Below are 23,764 nucleotides of genomic sequence, written 5' to 3' on the forward strand. Positions count from 1 at the left end.
CTTAGCTAGTGGTCTCTCTATCCGTATATATTAATATTATAAAAAAATAAATATTTTAAATTAAAAAAATTACAAATAACATGTACAATTTTTACAATATTGCGCTAAATTTAAAATGAGCCCAAGGAGAGGCCAATAACTCATTTTCCTACATAAGGCCTAAAGTGCATATATTTATAAATGACAAAGTATATATTTATACTTAAGCATGAATTTGAAATTAAAATCTTTCCCTTACTTTTACCCAAATATACAAATAACTTATTTTCAGTATTAAAAAACAAACATATAAAAATAGATGAAAAAATGAAATATTTTATAATTTTATTTAATACTAAAAAAACAAACGATCTCTTACATTAATTGAAATCATGTGAAATTCAACTTTCTGGATGACGTGTCGTTGCCGAGTCTTCCCACTGGTTAGTGATATGACGCGATGTTTTCTTCTAGAAAAGAAACGATGTGCCATGAATAGTAAACACCAGCTCATACTATGTATGTTTTGTCAGTTGTGTAAGTGACACGGGTGACCGGTCGTTTTCAAATAGTTTTTTTGGACGTCGAGTTGTTTCTTAATAAAACAACAAATGACCAATTATCTTCAGCGTGCTTGCAAATTAAAATTTTAAAATATTGGATGTACTGTAGCTTAAAAATAGGTGACTCATCATGTCTGAAATGAAATTTTAAAACAGTTATTTTTTATTAAATAAAAATTTAAGCAATGTCAATAGTGTGGGTTGTTTCAATTTTTTTGGGCAAAGTGCAAATTTTTTGGTTTTTTTTTTAAAGTACAATTCAAGGCAAATGAGTTACCTTTGATTTTATTTTAGCTTAGCTAGTCATATTTTGATTTTCGATTTTAGATTTTATACAGGTCTCTCTATTTGTATATATCAATATTATGAAAAAAAAGGTACTTAAAAATAAAACGTATTATATATGACATGTATAATTTTTACATTATTGGACCAAACTTAGAATGAGCTCAATAGGAGGCCAAGAGATCATTTTCCTATATAAGGACCAAAGTGTGTGTACATGTGTGTGTATGTATAAACGAGAAAGTATATATTCAGACTTAAGATCCAAAGTGTGTATATATATTTCCCGTGTATTTGAAATACATGCATACTAGAATATTATATTCGAATAACTTACTTTCAGTGCTGGAGATAACAAAGACGCACAAATATATGAATAATTGAAATATTTTAGACAAATCATAAGTCTGTAAATATGCTAATTCTATTAATATCTCATTTATTCATACTTCAAATGATAAAAAATCATAAGACAGTTTTTAAAACCTCAAGTAGAAAACGAAACAGCCATGAAAAAAAAAAGAAAGAAAGTCTAACGCTGTTATATTCTCCTATACTATATGGAAAAGCATCAAGTACAAGAATTGAACCATTTCTTGTGGTATCTAAATTGTTATGATGTACAATCACACTTAATCATAAGTAAACCAAAGCTCTTCTTTATTTTCTATATTAATTCTTGGATCTACCAACAAGGTAAGAATGAAACATCCAATGTTAATATCGAGCAGCTAGCCATCTAATTTTCTTGTTACCTAATATTATTGTCTTCTTGAACATTTAATTAAGCCTAGAAGTACCATAACCACAAAATCAACTTCGCAGCGGAAGTAAAACTAACCTTAAAGATTTTCCTGGACATACAACAAATAAACCAACATAGAAATTTATTTCCACTAATATACAGATTTTAACAAATCTCCACTGATACACATCATTTATATAAATAACCAAATACAAAAGTTTTCAAACAATACACTAGAAACAAAAGTAGAGCTTCACATCAGACTTCTAGGGTTTAGCTTTTACTTGCTCTCCTCTGAAAAATGAAATTGACAAAGGGCGAGCTGTTATACTCAATAAGTAGAAACATGCACAACAAACAGAACAATATTTATGTTCAACATTTTCAAACATTTAGTTTAGCCTTAAGTTAAGAACAAACACACGAACCTTTGTATAGAAGCTTGTTAAGCATTGTTTTGCTTAAAACAAATTCAAATTGAATAGTTCAAACTAAATTCAAATTCAGAAAACATGTATCATGTAAAAACACATTCAAAAACATATAACACGTCAAAACAAATTGGAACATATATAATGTCATGAGTTATCATATAGGACGATTATGTTAAATCCTATCACCTATACCCACTGTGACTCGGTATAAATCAAATTATATAATTTGTGCAACAGAACAAAGTTTTACTAGTGAAAGTCACCTATTTCTCCCAATGACTCGGCCAGAATAGAACATATTATATAAGAAAATAGCTATCGACATTGAGCCAAAACATTTAAATTATATTCATAAAATACAAATTGAAATCTCACATAGTGACCCATACGTGGCACTTCGCGGCACATTGGCTATTGAGAGGTGGCCCCTCTACAGCTCACACTTTTGAAATGCAAGCTTTTAATTCAAACTTGTCTAAACTTGAGCAAAGATTATTTAAACATAAAACATAATTTGAAGAACATTTGGAAAACAGAAGAGTTCATTATGGATGGGTATACTTACTTGAATCCAAAGCAAATATTAACCTTTCACTTACTAATCAAAAACATCACCAACACATCCTAAAATTGGAACATATACTGATTTATTATTAAATTCATATAGAATAAATCATAACCTTAACTGAAATCCTTATCACTAACGAATTACCAAAATTTTGCACAATACCAAAATATAATTCACATGCTTATAGACCTTAAACCATTCTAATATTTTCCAGAATATTGTCTCCACATGGTTTTAGAATTTATTACTTAAGAGATTAAAAGATCTAATTCTAGGACTGTAGTGAACTCAATCTCAATCTCAGTTTGCTAGTATCTGAGCCAAATTTCATAAAATCTTTGAAAGGTAAAATGAACTTCAAAATTCACAAACTTGATATCATATCAAAGTCAAGATGTCTAGTATGATATTCCAAATTTTAGAATTTTGTTCCTTATATATTCAGAGTTCTTAATTTTCAAATGCTCAAAGGTTAATTATGTCAGAATCATCCTTTAGTAAATAAAGTGGATTGTCTCAACAATTTAGTCAAACCAGAAGGTCACCAAATATTATGAAAATTTACAGAGAGATTTGTCCATATATGCATTTAGCTATATCCAAAATTTAGAATTTTATTCCTCAAATATTCAGAGTTATGAGTTTTTAAATACCCAAAGGTTAGTTCTGTCAGGATGTTTCTTCAACAAACAATGCGGTTTCTCTCAGCAATTCAACAACCCAAAATATTACAAAAAATTATGACAATTTACAGGGAGACTTTTCCATATGTACTTAACTATACCCAAAATTCCGAATTTTATCCTTCGTATAACCAAAGCTATAAAATTTCCATTACTTAAAGGTCAAGAATGACGGCAACCAGACACAGATTTTCTTTCAACTTCATTCAAATTCTAAGTCCCTTATACAATACCAAAATCCACGAGAATTAAACTGATCGTAGTTTAGCATCTGATTAACAAATTTTTAAAAGTTCAAACCCAAAATACATCAATTACAAAAGAAATCAAATCAGCAAACAAACCATATAAAAAAATTCTTAGATATCCAAAACTATTAGAAGAATTCACTTACCGTAATCAATGAAAGTAGAAAATGCTTAAGCTTCTTAAGGGAATTTGAAGTATGAAAGTGAATGGCATATAATCCAGCAAAAAGAAAAGAAAAGGGGAAAAAAATAATTTTAGTTTCATATAACAGGAAGTTAATGATGGTTACAGAAGTGGGGGAAGTTGAGTACAAATCAGATAATGGGAGGTTACTAAACTTCCTTAATTAAATTTTAATTTCACAAATAAAATAAAAATAACATAAATTATTAAATTGAATAAGATAAAAGTTAATTTTTAAAACTACATACAAGTATACAAAAATAAAATATGTGGGTATTACAAAGAAATTGTTCACACATTGGACTTGAATTTGGTTACAGCCCGACTCTTCCTTTCAAAGTCAACTTGCTTACTAACAATCTGCTTGATTTATTCGATCTGATTATGTGATATCATTTCTTTCACTATTTGAAAGTAGTTCTGCTCACGCCATTTCTACCATCGATTCCATCCCAATTGTAGATAGTTGGTTCATATACTTTTCATTCATTGGCTGAGTACTTTATTCTATGTTTATCACTGGGAGAATCAAGTTGATGAAGTCAAGCTGCTGAATCAACACATAAATTTGCATTTTTGTGTAGAGTTGTTATCCCTTGCTTGATTATTAATTGACGAAGGGATTAAAATGTGGTAAAATGTTTTCACCCCACTGTGTTAAATAGAATCCATCTTTTATAGTTTTCAAAAGCTACACACCAACAGAAGTTCTAAATTTGGATGAACGACTTCTTGATTATTTGTCATATTGCTATCATTTTCTAGTACAGCAAGCAGAGATTCCATCTTCCACAGCAAAGTGACCAATGGTTGATGGCGTAAAAGCTAAGAATATTTTAAGTTTAGAACCATTCAGCATGACATGTTTCCATGATTTGAATATTATCATGCTTGTTGCTTCTGCAAACTGATATAATGCAGTTTAATATTAAACCATATATTGCACATCTTATTACCTTATCTTTTATTAAGGCGGCAGATAAACTCTGATAATGCAGCTTAATATTAAACCATATATTGCACATCTTATTACCTTATCTTTTATTAAGGCGGCAGATAAACTCTGACGAAATGGAAATAATTGCTGGAACAAACTAAAGAACTCTCAAGAGACAAGAAGCAGCTCCAACCAATGATCAGTTCCAAGAGTTGACTGAAAACTTGACACCAGCAGTAGCAGTACCAGGCTCAGTGTCTGGAAAAATGTTTTTGTTTTGATTTGAGTCATTTGACTAAATCCTGTGAATGTTAGCCCTGATTCATGCGCAATGCTTGAGGATCTGAGTGTAACATTTTATGTGATCTTGATTTTGATGTCTTGGTTGCATTTAACAATTTTGGGAATCATTCAGCCATTACAAGGGGTCATACTATTTAATTTTTCATATAGTAGGTAAAGATTGGCAGTTTTCTATTTTGGAATCTGTGTCACACAGAAGCTTCAACGGTCATCGAAAACAACAGCAGGTAGTATTACTTGAATAGGTATATATTCAAGTGATACCGAGTCATAATCAACATCTTTGAAACCCCAAGCATATGACGGGCAAAAACAAGAATGTAAGAAAATGAAAGTTCTATCAGTACTCGTATTTTATTTCATTAAGGGTGCGCAAAAACATCAAGCTGAAAAATTGAATGCATCATCGTACTTAAAACAGTTGGTAAATTTCCCTTCCTTCAATATGAAATTACTACTCAAATCACCAACATGGGCCGCAGGGATCTTTCACAGATAATCCAAATTAAGGGTCCACCTTACATTTTGTTTGACCGATGGATGAAGTATTGAGTATAAGACACCTCCACTTCCAGAAAAGCCTTAATTTTAAATTAATCCCACGTTCATTTGTGGTGTAACGACCATTTAACTTTTCCAACATAATGAGATGACTATTAATAATCACATTGAGAACTGAATTGGAAATTGCATGTGGAATTCTCTTAGTCACAAGCTGAACCTTTCTTTCCGGGGCCAACTTGCCTGCACACACACTTTCACAGAAATTCCTGAAGACGATATTTTTAACTTAACTTTGAGCACATTCTCTTACCTTAATAGCATAAAAAGTAATGAACAATGATCATGAGCTTGAGACAAGCAAGCAGGAAAAGCTCTCCCTTTACAAAAACCAGAAAACTATTCCTCCTTTCCTCAATGGCCGCAGCTCTTAGATCACTTTACTTCTGGAAATTTCTCCTGAAAACTTGACACTAGCAGTGGCAGGTACAATTCAGTGTCTGGAAAAATGTTTTTGTTTTGATTTGAGTCATTTGACTAAATCCTGTGAATGTTAGGCTTGATTCATGCGCAATGCTTTCATTCAGCCATTACAAAGGATCATTGTTATTTAATTTTTCATATAGTAGGTAAGACTTACAGGTCTAACAACCATTGATTAGACATTCTACCGTTTCGTTATTGGGCTTTGCAACTCAAAACGCATCTACTTAGTTAGAAAACCCATAATTTATAAATCAGTCCAAAAACTCATTTGCTATAGTGATGTGAGATATTATGGTAATTGTGTCGACACATAAGCTTGAACGGTCATTGAAAACAACAGCAATAGATACATACTCAAGTAATATCAAGTCATAATCAACATCTTTGAAACCCCAAACATATGACGGGCAAAAACAGGAATGTAAGAAAATGAACGTTTTATCAGTACTCGTATTTTATTTGATTAAGGGTGTGCAAGAACATCAAGCAGAAGAATTGAATGCATCATTATACTTAAAACAATTTGTAAATTTCTCTTCCTTCAATATGAAATTACTACTCAAATCACCAATATGGCCCGCAGGGATCTTTTACAGATAATCCAAGTTAAGGGTCCACCTTACATTTTGTTTGACCTATGGAGTATGGATGAAGTATTGAGTATAAGACACTTCCACTCCTAGAAAAGTCTTAAGTTTAAATTAATCCCACGTTCATGTGTGGTGTAACGACCATTTAACTTTTCCAACATAATGAGATGACTATTAATAATCACATTGAGAACTGAATTGGAAATTGCATGTGGAATTCTCTTAGTCACAAGCTGACCCTTTCTTTCCGGGGCCAACTTGCCTGCACACACACTTTCACAGAAATTCCTGAAGGATATTTTTAACTTAACTTTGAGCACATTCTCTTACCTTAATAGCATAAAAAGTAATGAATAATGATCATGAGCTTGAGACAAGCAAGCAGGAAAAGCTCTCCCTTTACAAAAACCAGAAAACTATTCCTCCTTTCCTCAATGGCTGCAGCTCTTAGATCACTTTACTTCTGGAAATTTCTCCTTGTATCCTGCATTTCCGTGGCCTCGGCTCAAGATGAAAACCAGTTCATCTACCATGGCTTCAACGAATCCAAACTGCACCTGGAAGGCTTCTCGAACATCGAACCAAATGGTCTATTGCAGATGAGCAACAGTTCCCAACTTACAAAAGGTCATGCCTTTTATCCATACCCACTCAACTTCCATACATCTTCCCCTCAATCTCTTTCATTTTCTACAAATTTTGTATTTGCCATGGTTCCAGTTAATACTGGTGGTCATGGCATGGCTTTCCTCTTCTCACCGTCTTTGGACTTCAGCCAAGCTCTTGCATCTGGATATTTGGGACTCCTCAATTCTACAAACAATGGCCAGTCGACAAACCACATCATCGCAGTGGAGCTTGATACAGTACAGAGCGTTGAATTTAAAGATTTAAATGGAACCCATGTAGGAATTGATGTTAACAGCCTGATATCTAATGATTCTGCTCCAGCAGCTTATTTTTCTGATGAAGGGTCTTACATAAGCTTGGATCTACAAAGTGGAAATCCAATGCAGATTTGGATAGACTACAATGGAGAAGAAAAGTTGCTCAATGTAACACTAGCTCCAATCAGAGTCTCAAAACCTAACAGGCCACTCTTGTCAACACCCCTTGATCTTTCTCAAATTCTCTTGGACACTATGTACGTTGGTTTCTCTGCATCAACTGGCATACTTAAGAGTAACCAATATATTCTAGGATGGAGCTTCAGCAGAAGTGGAGAAGCACAAAATCTTGATATATCTAAACTTCCCATACTTCCTCCACCTCCTTCACTCACTCCATCTGCTTTATTTTCACCATTTGCTCCACCACCTGAGAAAGCAAAGGAGAAAGGACGGGGTCCAATTATTATTGTTTTTCCTATAGTAGCCGTGTTTGCGGTTGCACTGATAACAATCAGTGGAGCCATTTACATTGTGCAGAAGAAGAAATATGAAGAAGTATATGAAGACTGGGAAAGAGAATATGGTCCTCAAAGGTTCTCCTATAAGGATCTGTACAAAGCATCTAAAGGTTTCAAGGAGCCTATCGGGAAAGGCGGTTTTGGGAAGGTTTACAAAGGCGTACTTTCAACTTCTGGCCTACCAATCGCGGTTAAGAAAATTTCACATGATTCGGAGCAAGGGATGAAGGAGTTTGTGTCTGAGATTATAAGCATGGGAGCTCTAAGGCACAGGAACTTGGTGCAACTACACGGCTACTGCAGGCGAAAGCAAGAACTCTTGTTGGTTTATAATTATATGCACAATAAAAGCCTAGATACAATTTTACACAGCAGCACAAAACCAAACCTTAATTGGTTTCAACGATTTCGGATACTCAGAGGAGTAGCTTCTGCCCTGCTTTACCTGCACGAAGAGGGGGAAAAAGTCGTGCTACATAGAGATATAAAGCCCGGAAATATTCTTTTAGATGCTCATCTGAATGGCAAGTTAGGAGACTTCGGCATGGCGAGGTTATATGATCACGGTAGCATGCCTTGTACCACTAACCTGGTAGGAACTCCAGGTTATATGGCTCCAGAGCTTCTCAGAACTGGAAAGGCAGATACTAGGACTGATGTATTTGCTTTTGGGGTTTGTATGCTTGAGGTGGCATGTGGAAGGAGACCTATAGAGGATGGAAACATAAACTTGGTAGATTGGGTTATTGACTGCTGGAAAAGAGGATGTATCCTTGATGTTATTGATTCGAGACTGGAGGGTCTTTATGTCGAGGAGCAAATGGAGTTGGTATTGAAATTAGGCTTGTTTTGTTCACACCCTAACCCAGCAGCCAGGCCTAACATGCCGCAGTTGATGCAGTATCTGGATAGTGATGCCAAGTTTCCAGATACTGCTCTTGATAGCTTCATGATCAGTGTTTCTACTGCTAATAATGAAGCTTCAGAAAACGTGATTTCATTTCTTGCACTGCTCGGAACCAGTTCTTCTTGCACCATGTCAACCATTGATTCAATCCTTGTAGAAGGTCGTTGAACTTGAGCCCACATTTTAAAACTCTTTTTGGCTAGTTCACTGAGAGTATTGAGTTGACATTAGTGGCAATCCGAGTTAAGGGTCCATCTTACGTTACTGCAATTCTTGCTTGTTACTTTCTGTTTGACTTTTTCTTGTGTACTACAATAGTATTTAACTGCTCATTTGCATATACTTTATTTTGTAAATTCATAAATAAATAAATAAATAAGTGTGGGTCTCGGAAAATGTATATGTTTTGACTTGACTAATAAATCCTGTGAATGTACCCCGATTCAAGCAAGGGCTAATGTTCTAATTCTGATCGTTGCATAATGTGATCCTGACATTGACTTCGTGTTGGCATTTATCAATTTTGTGAATCATTCAGCTCTTCTAAATGATCATTGTTATTTAATTGAAAATTATCTGTGAACCAACTTAGATCTCAAAAGTTCGAGGCGCCACTAAAGACTTCTGATATATATTATATTTGCATGCAGTCACTTTTTAAATTTCTAACGTTACCACATTTACACAATTAGACAAAAAGATCCCGTAGAACTGAAACAATGAGTCGTTTAGAGTTAATTTTAGAAATTATTAGTTGCTACTTGTACTTTCAACGTCCATTCGAATAGTTTTCCTTGTTCAACTTCCGTAAATAACGGTCATTGAAAGCATGTACAGCAAATGGATATTCCTGCATTATTCAAGTAATAACAAGTCATAATCAACGTCTTTGGAACCCCAAACTGAAGAGAGAGAAAAGCACAAGTAAAAAGTCAGAAAGAAATTCTTTAAAACTCTTATTTGATTTTGTTAAGCGTGGGGAAGAACATCAATCAGAATAACACAAATATGAAACATGGCTCATGTATAATAGGCAATTGCGAGAAATCCCATTAAGATTCTCTGTGCCAATGAGCTAGATTTGATGCACCGTCGCATTCAAATAATTAGCAAGTTTCCCTTCGATTTGAAAGGCCTTTCTGGAATTGATAAAGAGATAATCCATGTTAAGTGTCAGCTAATTACATTTTTTTTTTACCGGTGTATGAATGCGCGGAATAAGACACCGCAATTTTAGGACATCTATGAATCAAAATTTAGAATTGAATTGGAAATTAGAAGCGGTTAATTCTCTTAGTCACGTGCTGATCCTTTTTGTTTAAGGGTCAAATTGCTTGCACACTGTTTTGCCGAAATTCCTGAAGAATGATATTTTAACTTAAATTTGAGTCTGAAATATTACCTTGGTAGCATAAAAAGAGAAAAGCAGCAAGGCAAATCTCTCAATTTGCCAAAAGCCAACTAGTTTTCCTATTTTTCTCAATGGCTCCAGCTCTCAGATCACTTTGCTTTTGGACAGTTGTCATCATATCCTGGATTTCCATGGCCTTGGCTCGAGATTAAGATGAACTCAAGTTCATCTACCACGGCTGCAATGAATCCGAAATTTCACAACCTCTACCCATTTGTTCGTATCATATTTGTATTGGGTAATTGAGTCATGTCAAATCTTGTCAACTCTAATCCATGTGAAGGTCTGTTTAGTATGTATAGTTAAATAATCATAAGTCTTAGACAAGGTCGAGAAGTCACCCTTGATTTATCCTTAAAAACCCTTTCCAAATAAAGACATTTGTTAAAAATTCCACAAATAACCTTAAAATTTTTACCACTTTATAAACCATGACTAATAAACTATTATAGCTTGAATCAATTTTGATACTCGATGATCCCCATCATTCTTGCAAAATGCTACTATTACACCAAATTATGAGAGCTTCAAAAGCCCACAAAAAACATAGGTCTAATAATTTTTTTTTTTTACATAAAATGACCTAGGTTTACTCTTGGCCTAGGTACTTAGAATTCTAAGTGTCCAAAGTCAAGACACGATAAATTGCCTAAGAGCATGATTCAATAAAAAATATCTACATTTATTCTTTACAGAATGCTCAAAAAGCAAATCTTTGATAAAGCACCAAAGTTATAATTAAATAAAAAATGACATAGGTACTTAGAAAATATTTTTAAGTAAAATACCTGAAAGGTGAATTTTCTACAAAGTGTCAAATGCGTAATTTTACAAAGAATGACCTAAATTTATTTTTTTTTATAGAAATTGACCAAAGTCCATTGTTTGTATAAATTAACCTAGGTACTTAGAAAATACTTCTAAGCGAAATATTCAAAAGGCAAATATTCGACAAAGTACCAAAGATATAATTCTACAAAAAATTACATGAGTCCATTCTTTATAGAAAAATAATTTAGGTACTTAGGAAATACTTCTAAGTGAAATGGCTAAAGGCAAAAATCAAGAAAATACCAAAGGGCACCTAGGTACATAAAAAGTACCTTTAATAAAGCACCTAAGAGCAGCATTCTACGGAATGAACTTACATGTAAACATACTTTCTACGGGAATGAGCCTATTGGCCAAAAATACATTCAATAGAATAAGCCTGCAGGTCAACAAATATTCTAAGGAAGATGCCAATTGGCAGACATGCATTATAAAAAATGAGCTTACAGGGCAAAAAATATTTTTCAAAATGGGTCTACGGGATAAACTTATATTCCATGAAATGAGCCTACATGCCCAAAAATACATTTTAGAGAATGAGCTTATGAGCCAAACATTCTACGGAATGTGTCTCCAGATAAACATTTTACGGAATGTGCTTGCAGCCATAAATATATTCTATGAAATGAGCTAGGGCCAAAATGCACCTATAAGCAAACAAATATTATACGGAATGAAATGCACCTACAAGCAAATAATATATGGAATGAGTCTATAAACTAACAAATATTTGAGTCAACTCAATCAGATTTAGTGTTAATCAAGTTGTGAAAAAAAATCATTTGAATACAATTCGAACTTGCAATTCGGTCTAATATGATCCGAACTAAAAAACTTGGGTTGAGTTTGAATCAAATCATATTTGAATGCTCTTATTTTTAAGCAAGCATTAGAGAGGACTTGTTTCTATTTGTTATAAACAAAATCAAATTCAAAGACAAGTATTTTTCAGTTTTACAGAATAATTTCACTAGAATACATTTAGGATTTGGCAACCCCTTGAACTATTTTAACTCACCCTCAAGCCTTCAATGCTAATTCTGGGATCTATCAACAGAGGTAAGAACTTGAATTTGGTTACAGCCTGACCCTTCCTTTCAAAGTCAACTTGCTTACTAACTATCTGCTTGATTTATTTAGAGCGAGCAGTCAAGCTTCTGAAAATGTGATATCATTTCCTTCACTATTTGAAAGCAGTTCTGCTCATGCCATTTCTACCATCGATTTCATCCCATTTGTAGATGGTTGAATCATGTACTTTTCATTCATTGGCTAAGTATTTTATTCTATGTTTATCACTGAGAGAATCAAGTTGCTGAAGTCAAGCTGCTGAATAAACACATAAATTTCCCTTTTTTTATGCAAGTGTTGTCCTTTGCTTGATTATTAATTGATGAAGGGACTAAAATTTGGTAAAATGTTTTCACCCCACTAAATAGAATCCATGTTTTATAATTTTCAAAAGCTACACACTTCTAAATTTGGATAAACGACTTCTTGATTATTTGTCATATTTCTATCATGTTCTGGTGCAGCAAACAGAGATTCCATCTTCCACAGGAAAATGACCAATGGTTGATGGCGTAATAGTGAAGAACATTTCAACCTTAGAACCATTCAACATGACATGTTTCCATGATTTGAATATTATGATGCTTGTTGCTTCTGCAAACTGGCGTAATGCAGTTTAATACTAAACCATATATTGCACATCTTATTACCTTATCTTTTATCAAGGCAGCAGATAAATTCTGACCAAATGGAAATAGTTGCTGGAACAAATTAAAAAACTCTAAAGAGATAAGAAGCATCTCCAACCAATGATCAGTTCCAAGAGTCGACTGAAAACTTGACACTAGCAGTGGCAGGTACAATTCAGTGTCTGGAAAAATGTTTTTGTTTTGATTTGAGTCATTTGACTAAATCCTGTGAATGTTAGGCTTGATTCATGCGCAATGCTTTCATTCAGCCATTACAAAGGATCATTGTTATTTAATTTTTCATATAGTAGGTAAGACTTACAGGTCTAACAACCATTGATTAGACATTCTACCGTTTCGTTATTGGGCTTTGCAACTCAAAACACATCTACTTAGTTAGAAAACCCATAATTTATAAATCAGTCCAAAAACTCATTTGCTATAGTGATGTGAGATATTATGGTAATTGTGTCGACACATAAGCTTGAACGGTCATTGAAAACAACAGCAATAGATACATACTCAAGTAATATCAAGTCATAATCAACATCTTTGAAACCCCAAACATATGACGGGCAAAAACAGGAATGTAAGAAAATGAACGTTTTATCAGTACTCGTATTTTATTTGATTAAGGGTGTGCAAGAACATCAAGCAGAAGAATTGAATGCATCATTATTCTTAAAACAATTTGTAAATTTCCCTTCCTTCAATATAAAAATTACTACTCAAATCACCAATATGGCCCGCAGGGATCTTTTACAGATAATCCAAGTTAAGGGTCCACCTTACATTTTGTTTGACCTATGGATGAAGTATTGAGTATAAGACACTTTCACTCCTAGAAAAGTCTTAAGTTTAAATTAATCCAACGTTCATGTGTGGTGTAACGACCATTTAACTTTTCCAACATAATGAGATGATTATTAATAATCACATTGAGAACTGAATTGGATATTGCATGTGGAATTCTCTTAGTCACAAGCTGACCCTTTCTTTCCGGGGCCAACTTGCCTGCACACTATCTTTCACAGAAATTCCTGAAGACGATATTTTTAACTTAAATTTGAGCACATACCCTTGCCTTAATAGCATAAAAAGTAATGATCATGAACTTGAAACAAGCAAGCAGGAAAAGCTCTTTCTTCATCAAAAACCAGACAACTATTCCTCCTTTCCTAAATGGCTGCAGCTCTTAGATCACTTTACTTCTGGAAATTTCTCCTCGTATCCTGCTTTTCCGTGGCCTCTGCTCAAGATGAAAATCAGTTCATCTACCATGGCTTCAATGAATCCAAACTGCACCTGGAAGGCTTCGCGAAAATCCAACCCAATGGTCTATTGCAGATGAGCAACGGTTCCCAACTTACAAAAGGTCATGCCTTTTATCCATACCCACTCAACTTCAATACATCTTCCCCTCAATCTCTTTCATTTTCTACAAATTTTGTATTTGCCATGGTTCCAGTTAATACTGGTGGTCATGGCATGGCTTTCCTCTTCTCACCGTCTTTGGACTTCAGCCAAGCTCTTGCATATGCATATTTGGGACTCCTCAATTCTACAAACAATGGCCAGTCGACAAATCACATCATCGCAGTGGAGCTTGATACAGTAGAGAGCGTTGAATTTAACGATTTAAATGGAACCCATGTAGGAATTGATGTTAACAGCCTGATATCTTATGATTCTGCTCCAGCAGCTTATTTTTCTGATGAAGGGTCTTACATAAGCTTGGATCTACAAAGTGGAAATCCAATGCAGATTTGGATAGACTACAACGGAGAAGAAACGTTGCTCAATGTAACACTAGCTCCAATCAGAGTCTCAAAACCTAACAGGCCACTCTTGTCAACACCCCTTGATCTTTCTCAAATTCTCTTGGACACTATGTTCGTTGGTTTCTCTGCATCAACTGGCATACTTGAGAGTAACCAATATATTCTAGGATGGAGCTTCAGCAGAAGTGGAGAAGCACAAAATCTTGATATATCTAAACTTCCCATACTTCCTCCACCTCCTTCACTCACTCCATCTGCTTCATTTTCATCATTTGCTCCATCACCTGAGAAAGCAATGGAGAAAGGACGGGGTCCAATTATTATTGTTTTTCCTATAGTAGCCGTGTTTGCGGTTGCACTGATAACAATCAGTGGAGCCATTTGGATTGTGCAGAAGAAGAAATATGAAGAAGTATATGAAGACTGGGAAAGAGAATATGGTCCTCAAAGGTTCTCCTATAAGGATCTGTACAAAGCAACTAAAGGTTTCAAGGAGCTTATTGGAAAAGGCGGTTTTGGGAAGGTTTACAAAGGCGTACTTTCAACTTCTGGCCTACCAATCGCGGTTAAGAAAATTTCACATGATTCGGAGCAAGGGATGAAGGAGTTTGTGTCTGAGATTGTAAGCATGGGAGCTCTAAGGCACAGGAACTTGGTGCAACTACACGGCTACTGCAGGCGAAAGCAAGAACTCTTGTTGGTTTATAATTATATGCACAATAAAAGCCTAGATACAATTTTACACAGCAGCACAAAACCAAACCTTAATTGGTTTCAACGATTTCGGATACTCAGAGGAGTAGCTTCTGCCCTGCTTTACCTGCACGAAGAGGGGGAAAAAGTCGTGCTACATAGAGATATAAAGCCCGGAAATATTCTTTTAGATGCTCATCTGAATGGCAAGTTAGGAGACTTCGGCATGGCGAGGTTATATGATCACGGTAGCATGCCTTGTACCACTAACCTGGTAGGAACTCCAGGTTATATGGCTCCAGAGCTTCTCAGAACTGGAAAGGCAGATACTAGGACTGATGTATTTGCTTTTGGGGTTTGTATGATTGAGGTGGCATGTGGAAGGAGACCTATAGAGGATGGAAACATAAACTTGGTAGATTGGGTTATTGACTGCTGGAAAAGAGGATGTGTCCTTGATGTTATTGATCCGAGACTGGAGGGTCTTTATGTCGAGGAGCAAATGGAGTTGGTATTGAAATTAGGCTTGTTTTGTTCACACCCTAACCCAGCAGCCAGGCCTAACATGCCGCAGTTGATGCAGTATCTGGATAGTGATGCCAAGTTTCCAGATACTGCTCTTGATAGCTTCATGATCAGTGTTTCTACTGCTAATAATGAAGCTTCAGAAAACGAGACTTCATTTCTTGGACTGCTCGGAGCCAGTTCTTCTTACACCATGTCAACCATTGATTCAATCCTTGTAGAAGGTCGTTGAACTTGAGCCCACAGTTTTACACTCTTTTTGGCTAGTTCACTGAGAGAATTGAGTTGACATTAGTGGCAATCCGAGTTAAGGGTCCATCTTACGTTACTGCAATTCTTGCTTGGTACTTCCTGTTTGACTTTTTCTTGTGGACCACAATAGTATTTAACTGCTCACATGCGTATACTTTATTTTGTAAATTCATAAATAAATAAATAAGTATGGGTCTCGGAAATGTATATGTTTTGACTTGACTAATAAGTCCTGTGAATGTACCCCGATTCAAGCAAGGGCTAAGGTTCTAATTCTGATGGTTGCATAATGTGATCTTGACATTGACTTCGTGTTGGCATTGATCAATTTTGCGAATCATTCAGCTCTTCTAAATGATCATTAATATTTAATTGAAAATTATCTGTGAACCAACTTAGATCTCAAAAGTTCGAGGCGCCACTACAGACTTCTGATATGTATTATATTTGCATGCAGTCACTTTTTAAATTTCTAACGTTACCACATTTACACAATTTGACAAAAAGATCCCGTAGAACTGAAACAATGAGTCGTTTAGAGTTAATTTTAGAAATTATTAGTTGCTACTTGTACTTTCAACGTCCATTCGAATAGTTTTCCTTGTTCAACTTTCGTAAATAACGGTCATTGAAAGCATGTACAGCAAATGGATATTCCTGCATTATTCAAGTAATAACAAGTCATAATCAACGTCTTTGGAACCCCAAACTGAAGAGAGAGAAAAGCACAAGTAAAAAGTCAGAAAGAAATTCTTTAAAACTCTTATTTGAGTTTGTTAAGCATGGGGAAGAACATCAAGCAGAATAACACAGATATGAAACATGGCTCATGCACTTTGAAAGTCGCATTCAAATAATTAGCAATGTTAATGCAAATAATTAGCAAGGTCCCATTAAGATTCTCTGTGCCAATGAGCTAGATTTGATGCACCGTCGCATTCAAATAATTGGCAAGTTTCCCTTCGATTTGAAAGGCCTTTCTGGAATTGATAAAGAGATAATCTATGTTAAGTGCAGCTAATTACATTTTTTTTTTTTTACCGGTGTATGAATGCGCGGAATAAGACACCGCAATTTTAGGACATCTATGAATCAAAATTTAGAATTGAATTTGAAATTAGAAGCGGTTAATTCTCTTAGTCACGTGCTGATCCTTTTTGTTTAAGGGTCAAATTGCTTGCACACTGTTTTGCCGAAATTCCTGAAGAATGATATTTTAACTTAAATTTGAGTCTGAAATATTACCTTGGTAGCATAAAAAGAGAAAAGCAGCAAGGCAATTCTCTCAATTTGCCAAAAGCCAACTAGTTTTCCTATTTTTCTCAATGGCTCCAGCTCTCAGATCACTTTGCTTTTGGACAGTTGTCATCATATCCTGGATTTCCATGGCTCGAGATTAAGATGAACACAAGTTCATCTACCACGGCTGCAATGAATCCGAAATGCATGCTGAAGGCTTGGCGAAGATCCACCCCAATGGTCTATTGCAGCTTACTGATAGTTCCAAACTTCAAACTGGCCCTGCTTTCTACCCACTCCCGTTCAAGTTCAACACGTCTTCCTCTCGTTCTCTTTCACTTTCCATCAATTTTGTGTTTTCAATAGATCAAGTTAAGGATTCCAGTGGCCATGGCGTGGCTTTTGTCATCTCACCAACAATGGACTTCAGCCAAGCTTTTGCAACTGCATTTTTGGGACTCCTCAATACTACAGATAATGCCCAGTCTACAAACCACATAATCGCAGTGGAGCTTGACACTGTACAGGGCATGGAATTTAAAGATATAGTGTGGGAACTGATGTCAACAACCTGATATCTAATGATTCTGCTCCATCAGCCAACTTTTCTGATGATCAAGGTTCTTACATAAGCTTGGATCTACGATGTGGAAATACAATGCAAATTGGATAGACTACAGCGGAGAAGAGAATTTGCTCAATTTCCGGGCTCCCTAACCTTCCTCCATCTCCTTCAACGCATGACGCATCTGTCTGCTTCATCTCAGCAATGGCCTCACTACCTGAGAAAGCAGAGGAGAAACAAAGATGTCAAATGATTTTTGTGTTACCTATATTACATTGCTTGTGGCTGCGCTGATAACAATCAGCGGAGTCATTTACATTGTGAGGAAGAAGAAATACGAAGAAGTGAAGACTGGGAAAGAGAATACAGGGATCTGTATAAAGCTACCAAAGGTTTCCAGGGATCTGTATACAGGGAAAGAAGACACTACCTGTCTTGTAGTTTACCAATCGCAGTCAAGAGAGTCTCCCATGATTCAGAACAAGGGATGAAGAATTTCTGTCTGAGATTGTAAGCATGGGAAGCCTTCGGCATAGCAACTTGGTGCACCAACGGGGCTATTGGAGCGAAAGGGAGAACTCCTGTTGATCTATGATTATATGCCTAACAGAAGCCTTGATACAATTTTACACAGCAGTGCAAGATCAAGTCTTAATTTTTTTGAACGATTTCACATTCTCGGGGGAGTAACTTCATTTCTTCTGTGCCTGCACGAAGAGGAGGAAAAACTTGTGCTACATAGAGATATAAAACCTGGTAGTACTCTGATGCTGATTTGAATGGAAAGTTAGGAGATTTCGGCCGGCCTAGGTTATATGATCATGGTAGCCTTCCACAGACCACTAACCACTCTAGGTTATCTGGCTCCAGAGCTTCTCAAAACTGGAAAGGCAGATGCTTTTGCAGATGTATTTGCTTTTGGGGTTTGTATGCTTGAGGTGGCTAATGGAAGGAGGCCTACAGAGTATGGAAAGCTAAATTTGGTCGATTTGGTTTTTGATTGCTGGAAAAGAGGATCTATCCTTGATGTCACTGAACCAAGACTGGAAGTTATTTGTGTTGAGGAGCAAATGGTGTCGGTTTTTAGGCCTGTTTTGTTCAGACCCTAACCCAGCTACCAGACCTAACATGAGCCAGGTGCTGCAGTATCTTTATGGAGATGCCAAGTTTCCAGATATTCCTCTTGATAGATTTATTGTCAGTGTATCTGCAGCAAGTACTGAAGCTTATCATTCCTTGGGTTGCTTGGTACTCGTTCTTCTCACACCATGTGTCAATCATTGATTCGATCCTCGTCCAAGATCGTTAAATCAACATTTCAGTGGCTGGTTGCGGGGTAAAAAGCAGAGGGGAAGTAGACTTTCAGAGAAAGGATCTTAAATAAACTTGTATCTTTGCTTGTTGCTTCTTGTCGTGAATTGCAGTAGTATTTAACAACTCACGGTTATGTATTTTATAGCACATTCCGCTGATTAATTGCTTGTATTGTTGAATGGATTAAAATTTGTTTACAACTGTGTGTGAAAACGGAGGTTGCCCTGTTTCAGATACTTCTTCTAACTATTAGTGATTAAGCTTAACATTATATTGGATTTATGAAGATAGATGAGATTCTCTGGCATATCTTGATTCCTTGGTTTTATTAGTTTTGATCTGTTTATTTTACTGTGTTTTATGTTGCCTCTTCTAGGTAAGAACTGCAGCAATAGACTAAGTCTGCATTATTTGGAGGTGGGGAAAAAAACTACCGTCAACAGAAAGAAAAAAATGAATAATTCAAGTCAGAAATTTTGACTTTTACTTTCTGAGTTTATTACCCAAAATGCTAGGATGTTAGGTTACTCCTGAAACTACCCACCCTGAATCTTTCCCGGACGAGTTAATCTAGTTTCATCAAAACGGACTTGATAATAATTCTATTAGTAAAGATTCTGCTGAAATTCGACAGTCTCTTTTATATATATAACACTCCTAATCTACAAATATGAATATAACACTCTCAATACAATTCAATATACAACAAACTCCAGTGATCAACATCCTCAATCAAAATGCTGAGTTTTATATTTCCAAAGTCTTAAAAGATAATATTATAACTAATATTAATATCTCAGTTTATTCTTAATCACAAAAGAATAATATAACAAAATTATACAATCCCAACTGGACGTGATAACCAAAATGTCCTAATAAAAATATTTATATCTTCTAACACCATCACGTGGCCAAGACTCAAAATATATTTACAGTCGCTGGGTCGGTCTGGTGTACCTGCAACCTCCTAATGAGGGGGGAAAATATAATAAAAACGGGGTAAATTTAAAACTCAGTGAGATAAGTGAGTGGATAGTAGTTTTTGAAAATTCATTCTTACTCTAAAAGAAATAATCATATCGTTTCCAAACACGATTTCATCAAGCCATATACAAAAAACCAATAGTAAATCATTTTAACATTTAAATCGTTTTTACCCTGTTTCCAGCTTATTCTTTTATTTATAAAATCCTTAACCGCCTCATTTTCATTTTAAATTCACATATGTTACAGCTCCAGTCATGCCTCAGAACTAATTAAGAGTTGAATCAAAGGTTCCACTCTGCGCAGGCCTAATGAGCTCAAAGGGAGATGCAAGATTAAATTTACTCGAATGTTTCATTTGCCCTGTCCACATCTTGTAAATGCAATGAAAGCTTAATCACTTTCCAGTGTCTAATTTAAGATAATCTAGAGACGAATTAAATTATTATGGGTGGTATGGGTGCCAAGTTTCATGGCCACATATAATAGATTATGCAGTTTTTCAATGATGGTTAAAGTGCAGCAAATAATTACTCAGTTATGATCATACATCATTGCAATTTGTTAATTCATAAGTTAGGTGTGAGAAGAATTATAAGCATATAAAGAAATATTGACAGTTTTCTAGAGCTCCATCGCTATGTCATACTGAGAATTCAAGGCACGTTGAAAGCAAGAGCACTTGAGATATTTCAACAATAAGAAAAAGTCATAAGCAGCGTGGTTGAAACATTCGTCTGAAGACGTGCAAAGTCCCATTGACTTGCAAATTAGAGGAGAATTAAGAATAATAATAATAACGATGATTAAGGCAGTCTTAGCTATCGGTTTTAGATTTAACTATTGTAGAAGACTTGTTGTGACAAAGCAGATTGTTTCCTACTTTTTCTCAATGGCTGCACTTCCTAGATTGGTTTCCTTTTGGTTTCTTTTCAAAGTAACATTGATTTTTTCCGCCTCAGCTCAAGAAGAAAATCAGTTCATCCACCATGGCTTCGAAGGATCCAAACTGAAACTGGATGGCTTGGCAAAGATTCATCCCAATGGTCTGTTGCAGCTAACCAACACATCCGAGCGTATAAGTGGCCACGCTTTCTACCCTTTTCCATTCAAATTCAATTCATCTTCCTCTCAGTCTCTTTCATTTTCCACAAGTTTTGTATTTGCCATGTTCCCAAAACTGCCTAACTATGGTGGCCATGGTATGGCCTTTTTCATCTCACCTTCCACGGACTTCAGCGAAGCTGTTGCTGGTTCACACTTGGGAATCTTCAATAGATCAAACAATGGCCAGTTTACAAACCACATCTTCGCGATTGAGCTAGATACCGTACAAAGCCCTGAATTCAATGACATAGATGGTAACCATGTGGGAATTGATGTGAACGGCTTGCAATCCAATGAATCTGCTTCAGCACGTTATTTTTCTGATGAAAAAAAGGAGTTCGAAAGCCTTGTGCTGGAAAGTGGAAAGCCGATACAAATTTGGATCGATTACAATGGACAAGAGAAGTTAGTCAATGTAACTCTAGCTCCAGTCCCAAATCCAAAACCAAGCAGACCTCTGTTGTCAACGTCCATTGACCTCTCTCAGATTCTCCAGGATTCCATGTATGTCGGTCTCTGTGCAGCAACCGGCACACGTGTAAGTGATCACTACATTCTGGGATGGAGCTTCAACAAGAGTGGGCCGGCACAAAACCTTGATATTTCAAAGCTTCCTCCACTTCCTCCACCTCCTCCAACACCTGGGAAGAAACTAAATCATACAGTTATTGTTTCAGTTGTAGCTGCAGCGGTTGTGCTGATAACTATTGCTGGAGCTGTTTACTTCGTTAAGAAGAAAAAGTATGAAGAAGTATATGAAGACTGGGAAAAGGAGTACAGTCCTCATAGGTTCTCGTACAAGAATCTCTACAAAGCAACCAAAGGTTTCAAAGACAAAGAGATCATCGGACGAGGAGGTTCTGGAAAGGTCTACAGAGGTGTACTTCCTTCTTCTCATGCAGAAATCGCAGTCAAGAAAGTCTGCCATGATTCTGATCACGGGATGAAGCAATTTGTGTCTGAAATTGTGAGCATGGGAAAGCTACGGCATAGGAACTTGGTGCAACTCCGTGGGTATTGTAGGCGAAAGGGAGAACTTCTTTTGGTCTATGATTATATGCCGAATGGAAGCCTTGACAAAATTTTGTACAGCAATACAAGGCCAAGCCTCAATTGGTTTCAGCGATTTAGAATTATCAAAGGAGTAGCATTTGGTCTACTTTACCTTCATGAAGAGTGGGAACAAGTTGTTCTACATAGAGATATTAAACCAGCTAACGTTCTTTTAGATGCCGATCTAGAGGGAAAGCTGGGAGATTTTGGCCTTGCAAGGTTATATGACCACGGCAATGATCTACACACCACCAACGTGGTAGGAACTGTGGGTTATCTGGCTCCAGAGCTTCTTCGAAATGGAAGGGGAACTACTAGCACAGATGTATATGCATTTGGTGTTTTTATGCTTGAGGTGGCTTGTGGAAGGAGACCTGTACAGCCAGGAGAGTTGGATTTACTTGATTGGGTCATTGATTACTGGCAAAAGGGAGATGTTCTTGATGCTAGTGATCCAAGATTGGAAGGTATTTATGTGGAGGAGCAAATGGAGATGGTTCTGAAGCTAGGCCTCTTCTGTTCACACTCTAACCCAGATACTAGGCCGAGCATAAGGCAGGTGGTGCAGTATCTGGACGGCGGTGCATTGTTGCCTGATATACCACTCAATAGCTCTGTATTTGGTGTATTGACAGCTAAAAATGAAGCTCCTAATAGTGGGATGGCATCATTTGCTTCGTTGGTCAGAAGCGATTCTCCTCACACCATGTCTACCATTGATTCCATCATCACAGTTGGTCGTTGAACCATCAAATTCCTTGTTCAATCGCTACATTCTGGTTTTTCTAAGGTGACAATTTCTTCTTTTTTTTTTTGTTCCTGTGTACCTATACTGCGAATTCCTTGAACTGATGTGCAGTTGTAGTCTACTTGACATGGTATTTCTCGTCAGTTGTAGCCCATTTGACATGATATTTCAATTTTTTTAGTTTTTTTTTGTATAGATCAATTTTGATGTATTTGCATACCATTTGATGTATTTGTATATTAATTGCCAAATTTAGCCAGTAGAGCAGTTTACGATACTGTGATATCATTTCCTTCATTGTTCCATTACTACCATTGATTCTATCATTGTTGAGTTGTGTCTCACATTAGCTAGTAAATGGAAGATACTTGAGTTTATAAGATGGTAGATCACTCCACCTAAAAGGCTAGTCTTTTGGGTTGGATACCTAAAAATCTTATGTTAAATCCCCCAACAAATGGTATCAGAGCTAGACCCTAATAGTCGGAATGTGGTGGTGGAACAACTCAGGTGTGTCAGACAAAAGGACCAGAGTCCGGCGGTGGTTTCGTCCGAGGGGGGGGATTGTTGAGTTGTATCCCACATTGGCTAGTAAAAGAGAGATGCTTGGGTTTATAAGATGGTAGGTCACTCCACCTAAAAGGCTAATCTTTTGAGTTGGATACCTAGAAATCTTATACTAAGTCCCCCCAACAATCCTCATACAAGGTCGTTAAATCAACAATTGCTCATGCAATGTG

At 36.0% G+C, this 23,764-nt stretch overlaps 3 protein-coding genes and 1 pseudogene across 3 annotated transcripts; all 4 read left to right on the forward strand.

Annotated features, from left to right (window-relative positions):
• The first annotated feature begins 6,783 nt into the window (after positions 1 to 6,783).
• LOC102617028 (putative L-type lectin-domain containing receptor kinase II.2) lies at positions 6,784 to 9,267 on the forward strand. The gene has a single exon (XM_025101822.2). It carries the CDS (start codon positions 6,863 to 6,865, stop codon positions 8,987 to 8,989), a length of 2,127 nt encoding a protein of 708 aa, XP_024957590.2. The 5' UTR covers positions 6,784 to 6,862; the 3' UTR covers positions 8,990 to 9,267.
• A 4,478-nt stretch (positions 9,268 to 13,745) lies between these two features.
• LOC102617327 (L-type lectin-domain containing receptor kinase SIT2-like) lies at positions 13,746 to 16,293 on the forward strand. Its single transcript, XM_006488609.4, has one exon. It carries the CDS (start codon positions 13,946 to 13,948, stop codon positions 15,992 to 15,994), a length of 2,049 nt encoding a protein of 682 aa, XP_006488672.2. The 5' UTR covers positions 13,746 to 13,945; the 3' UTR covers positions 15,995 to 16,293.
• Positions 16,294 to 17,267: 974 nt separating this feature from the next.
• LOC102617619 (putative L-type lectin-domain containing receptor kinase I.4) lies at positions 17,268 to 19,362 on the forward strand (annotated as a pseudogene).
• Positions 19,363 to 20,738: 1,376 nt separating this feature from the next.
• LOC102606808 (L-type lectin-domain containing receptor kinase SIT2-like) lies at positions 20,739 to 23,262 on the forward strand. The gene has a single exon (XM_006488314.4). The coding sequence runs from the start codon at positions 20,919 to 20,921 to the stop codon at positions 23,019 to 23,021; it is 2,103 nt and encodes a 700-aa protein (XP_006488377.2). The 5' UTR covers positions 20,739 to 20,918; the 3' UTR covers positions 23,022 to 23,262.
• The last annotated feature ends 502 nt before the right edge of the window (positions 23,263 to 23,764 follow it).

The sequence above is a fragment of the Citrus sinensis genome, chromosome 8, assembly GCF_022201045.2.
Source record: "Citrus sinensis cultivar Valencia sweet orange chromosome 8, DVS_A1.0, whole genome shotgun sequence".
NCBI lineage: Eukaryota > Viridiplantae > Streptophyta > Magnoliopsida > Sapindales > Rutaceae > Citrus > Citrus sinensis.

What these genes read in the sequence shown, in the direction of transcription:
- LOC102617028 (XM_025101822.2), top strand. Translation starts at nt 6,863, where the DNA reads ATGATCATGAGCTTGAGACAAGCAAGCAGGAAAAGCTCTCCCTTTACA.
- LOC102617327 (XM_006488609.4), top strand. Translation starts at nt 13,946, where the DNA reads ATGGCTGCAGCTCTTAGATCACTTTACTTCTGGAAATTTCTCCTCGTA.
- LOC102606808 (XM_006488314.4), top strand. Translation starts at nt 20,919, where the DNA reads ATGATTAAGGCAGTCTTAGCTATCGGTTTTAGATTTAACTATTGTAGA.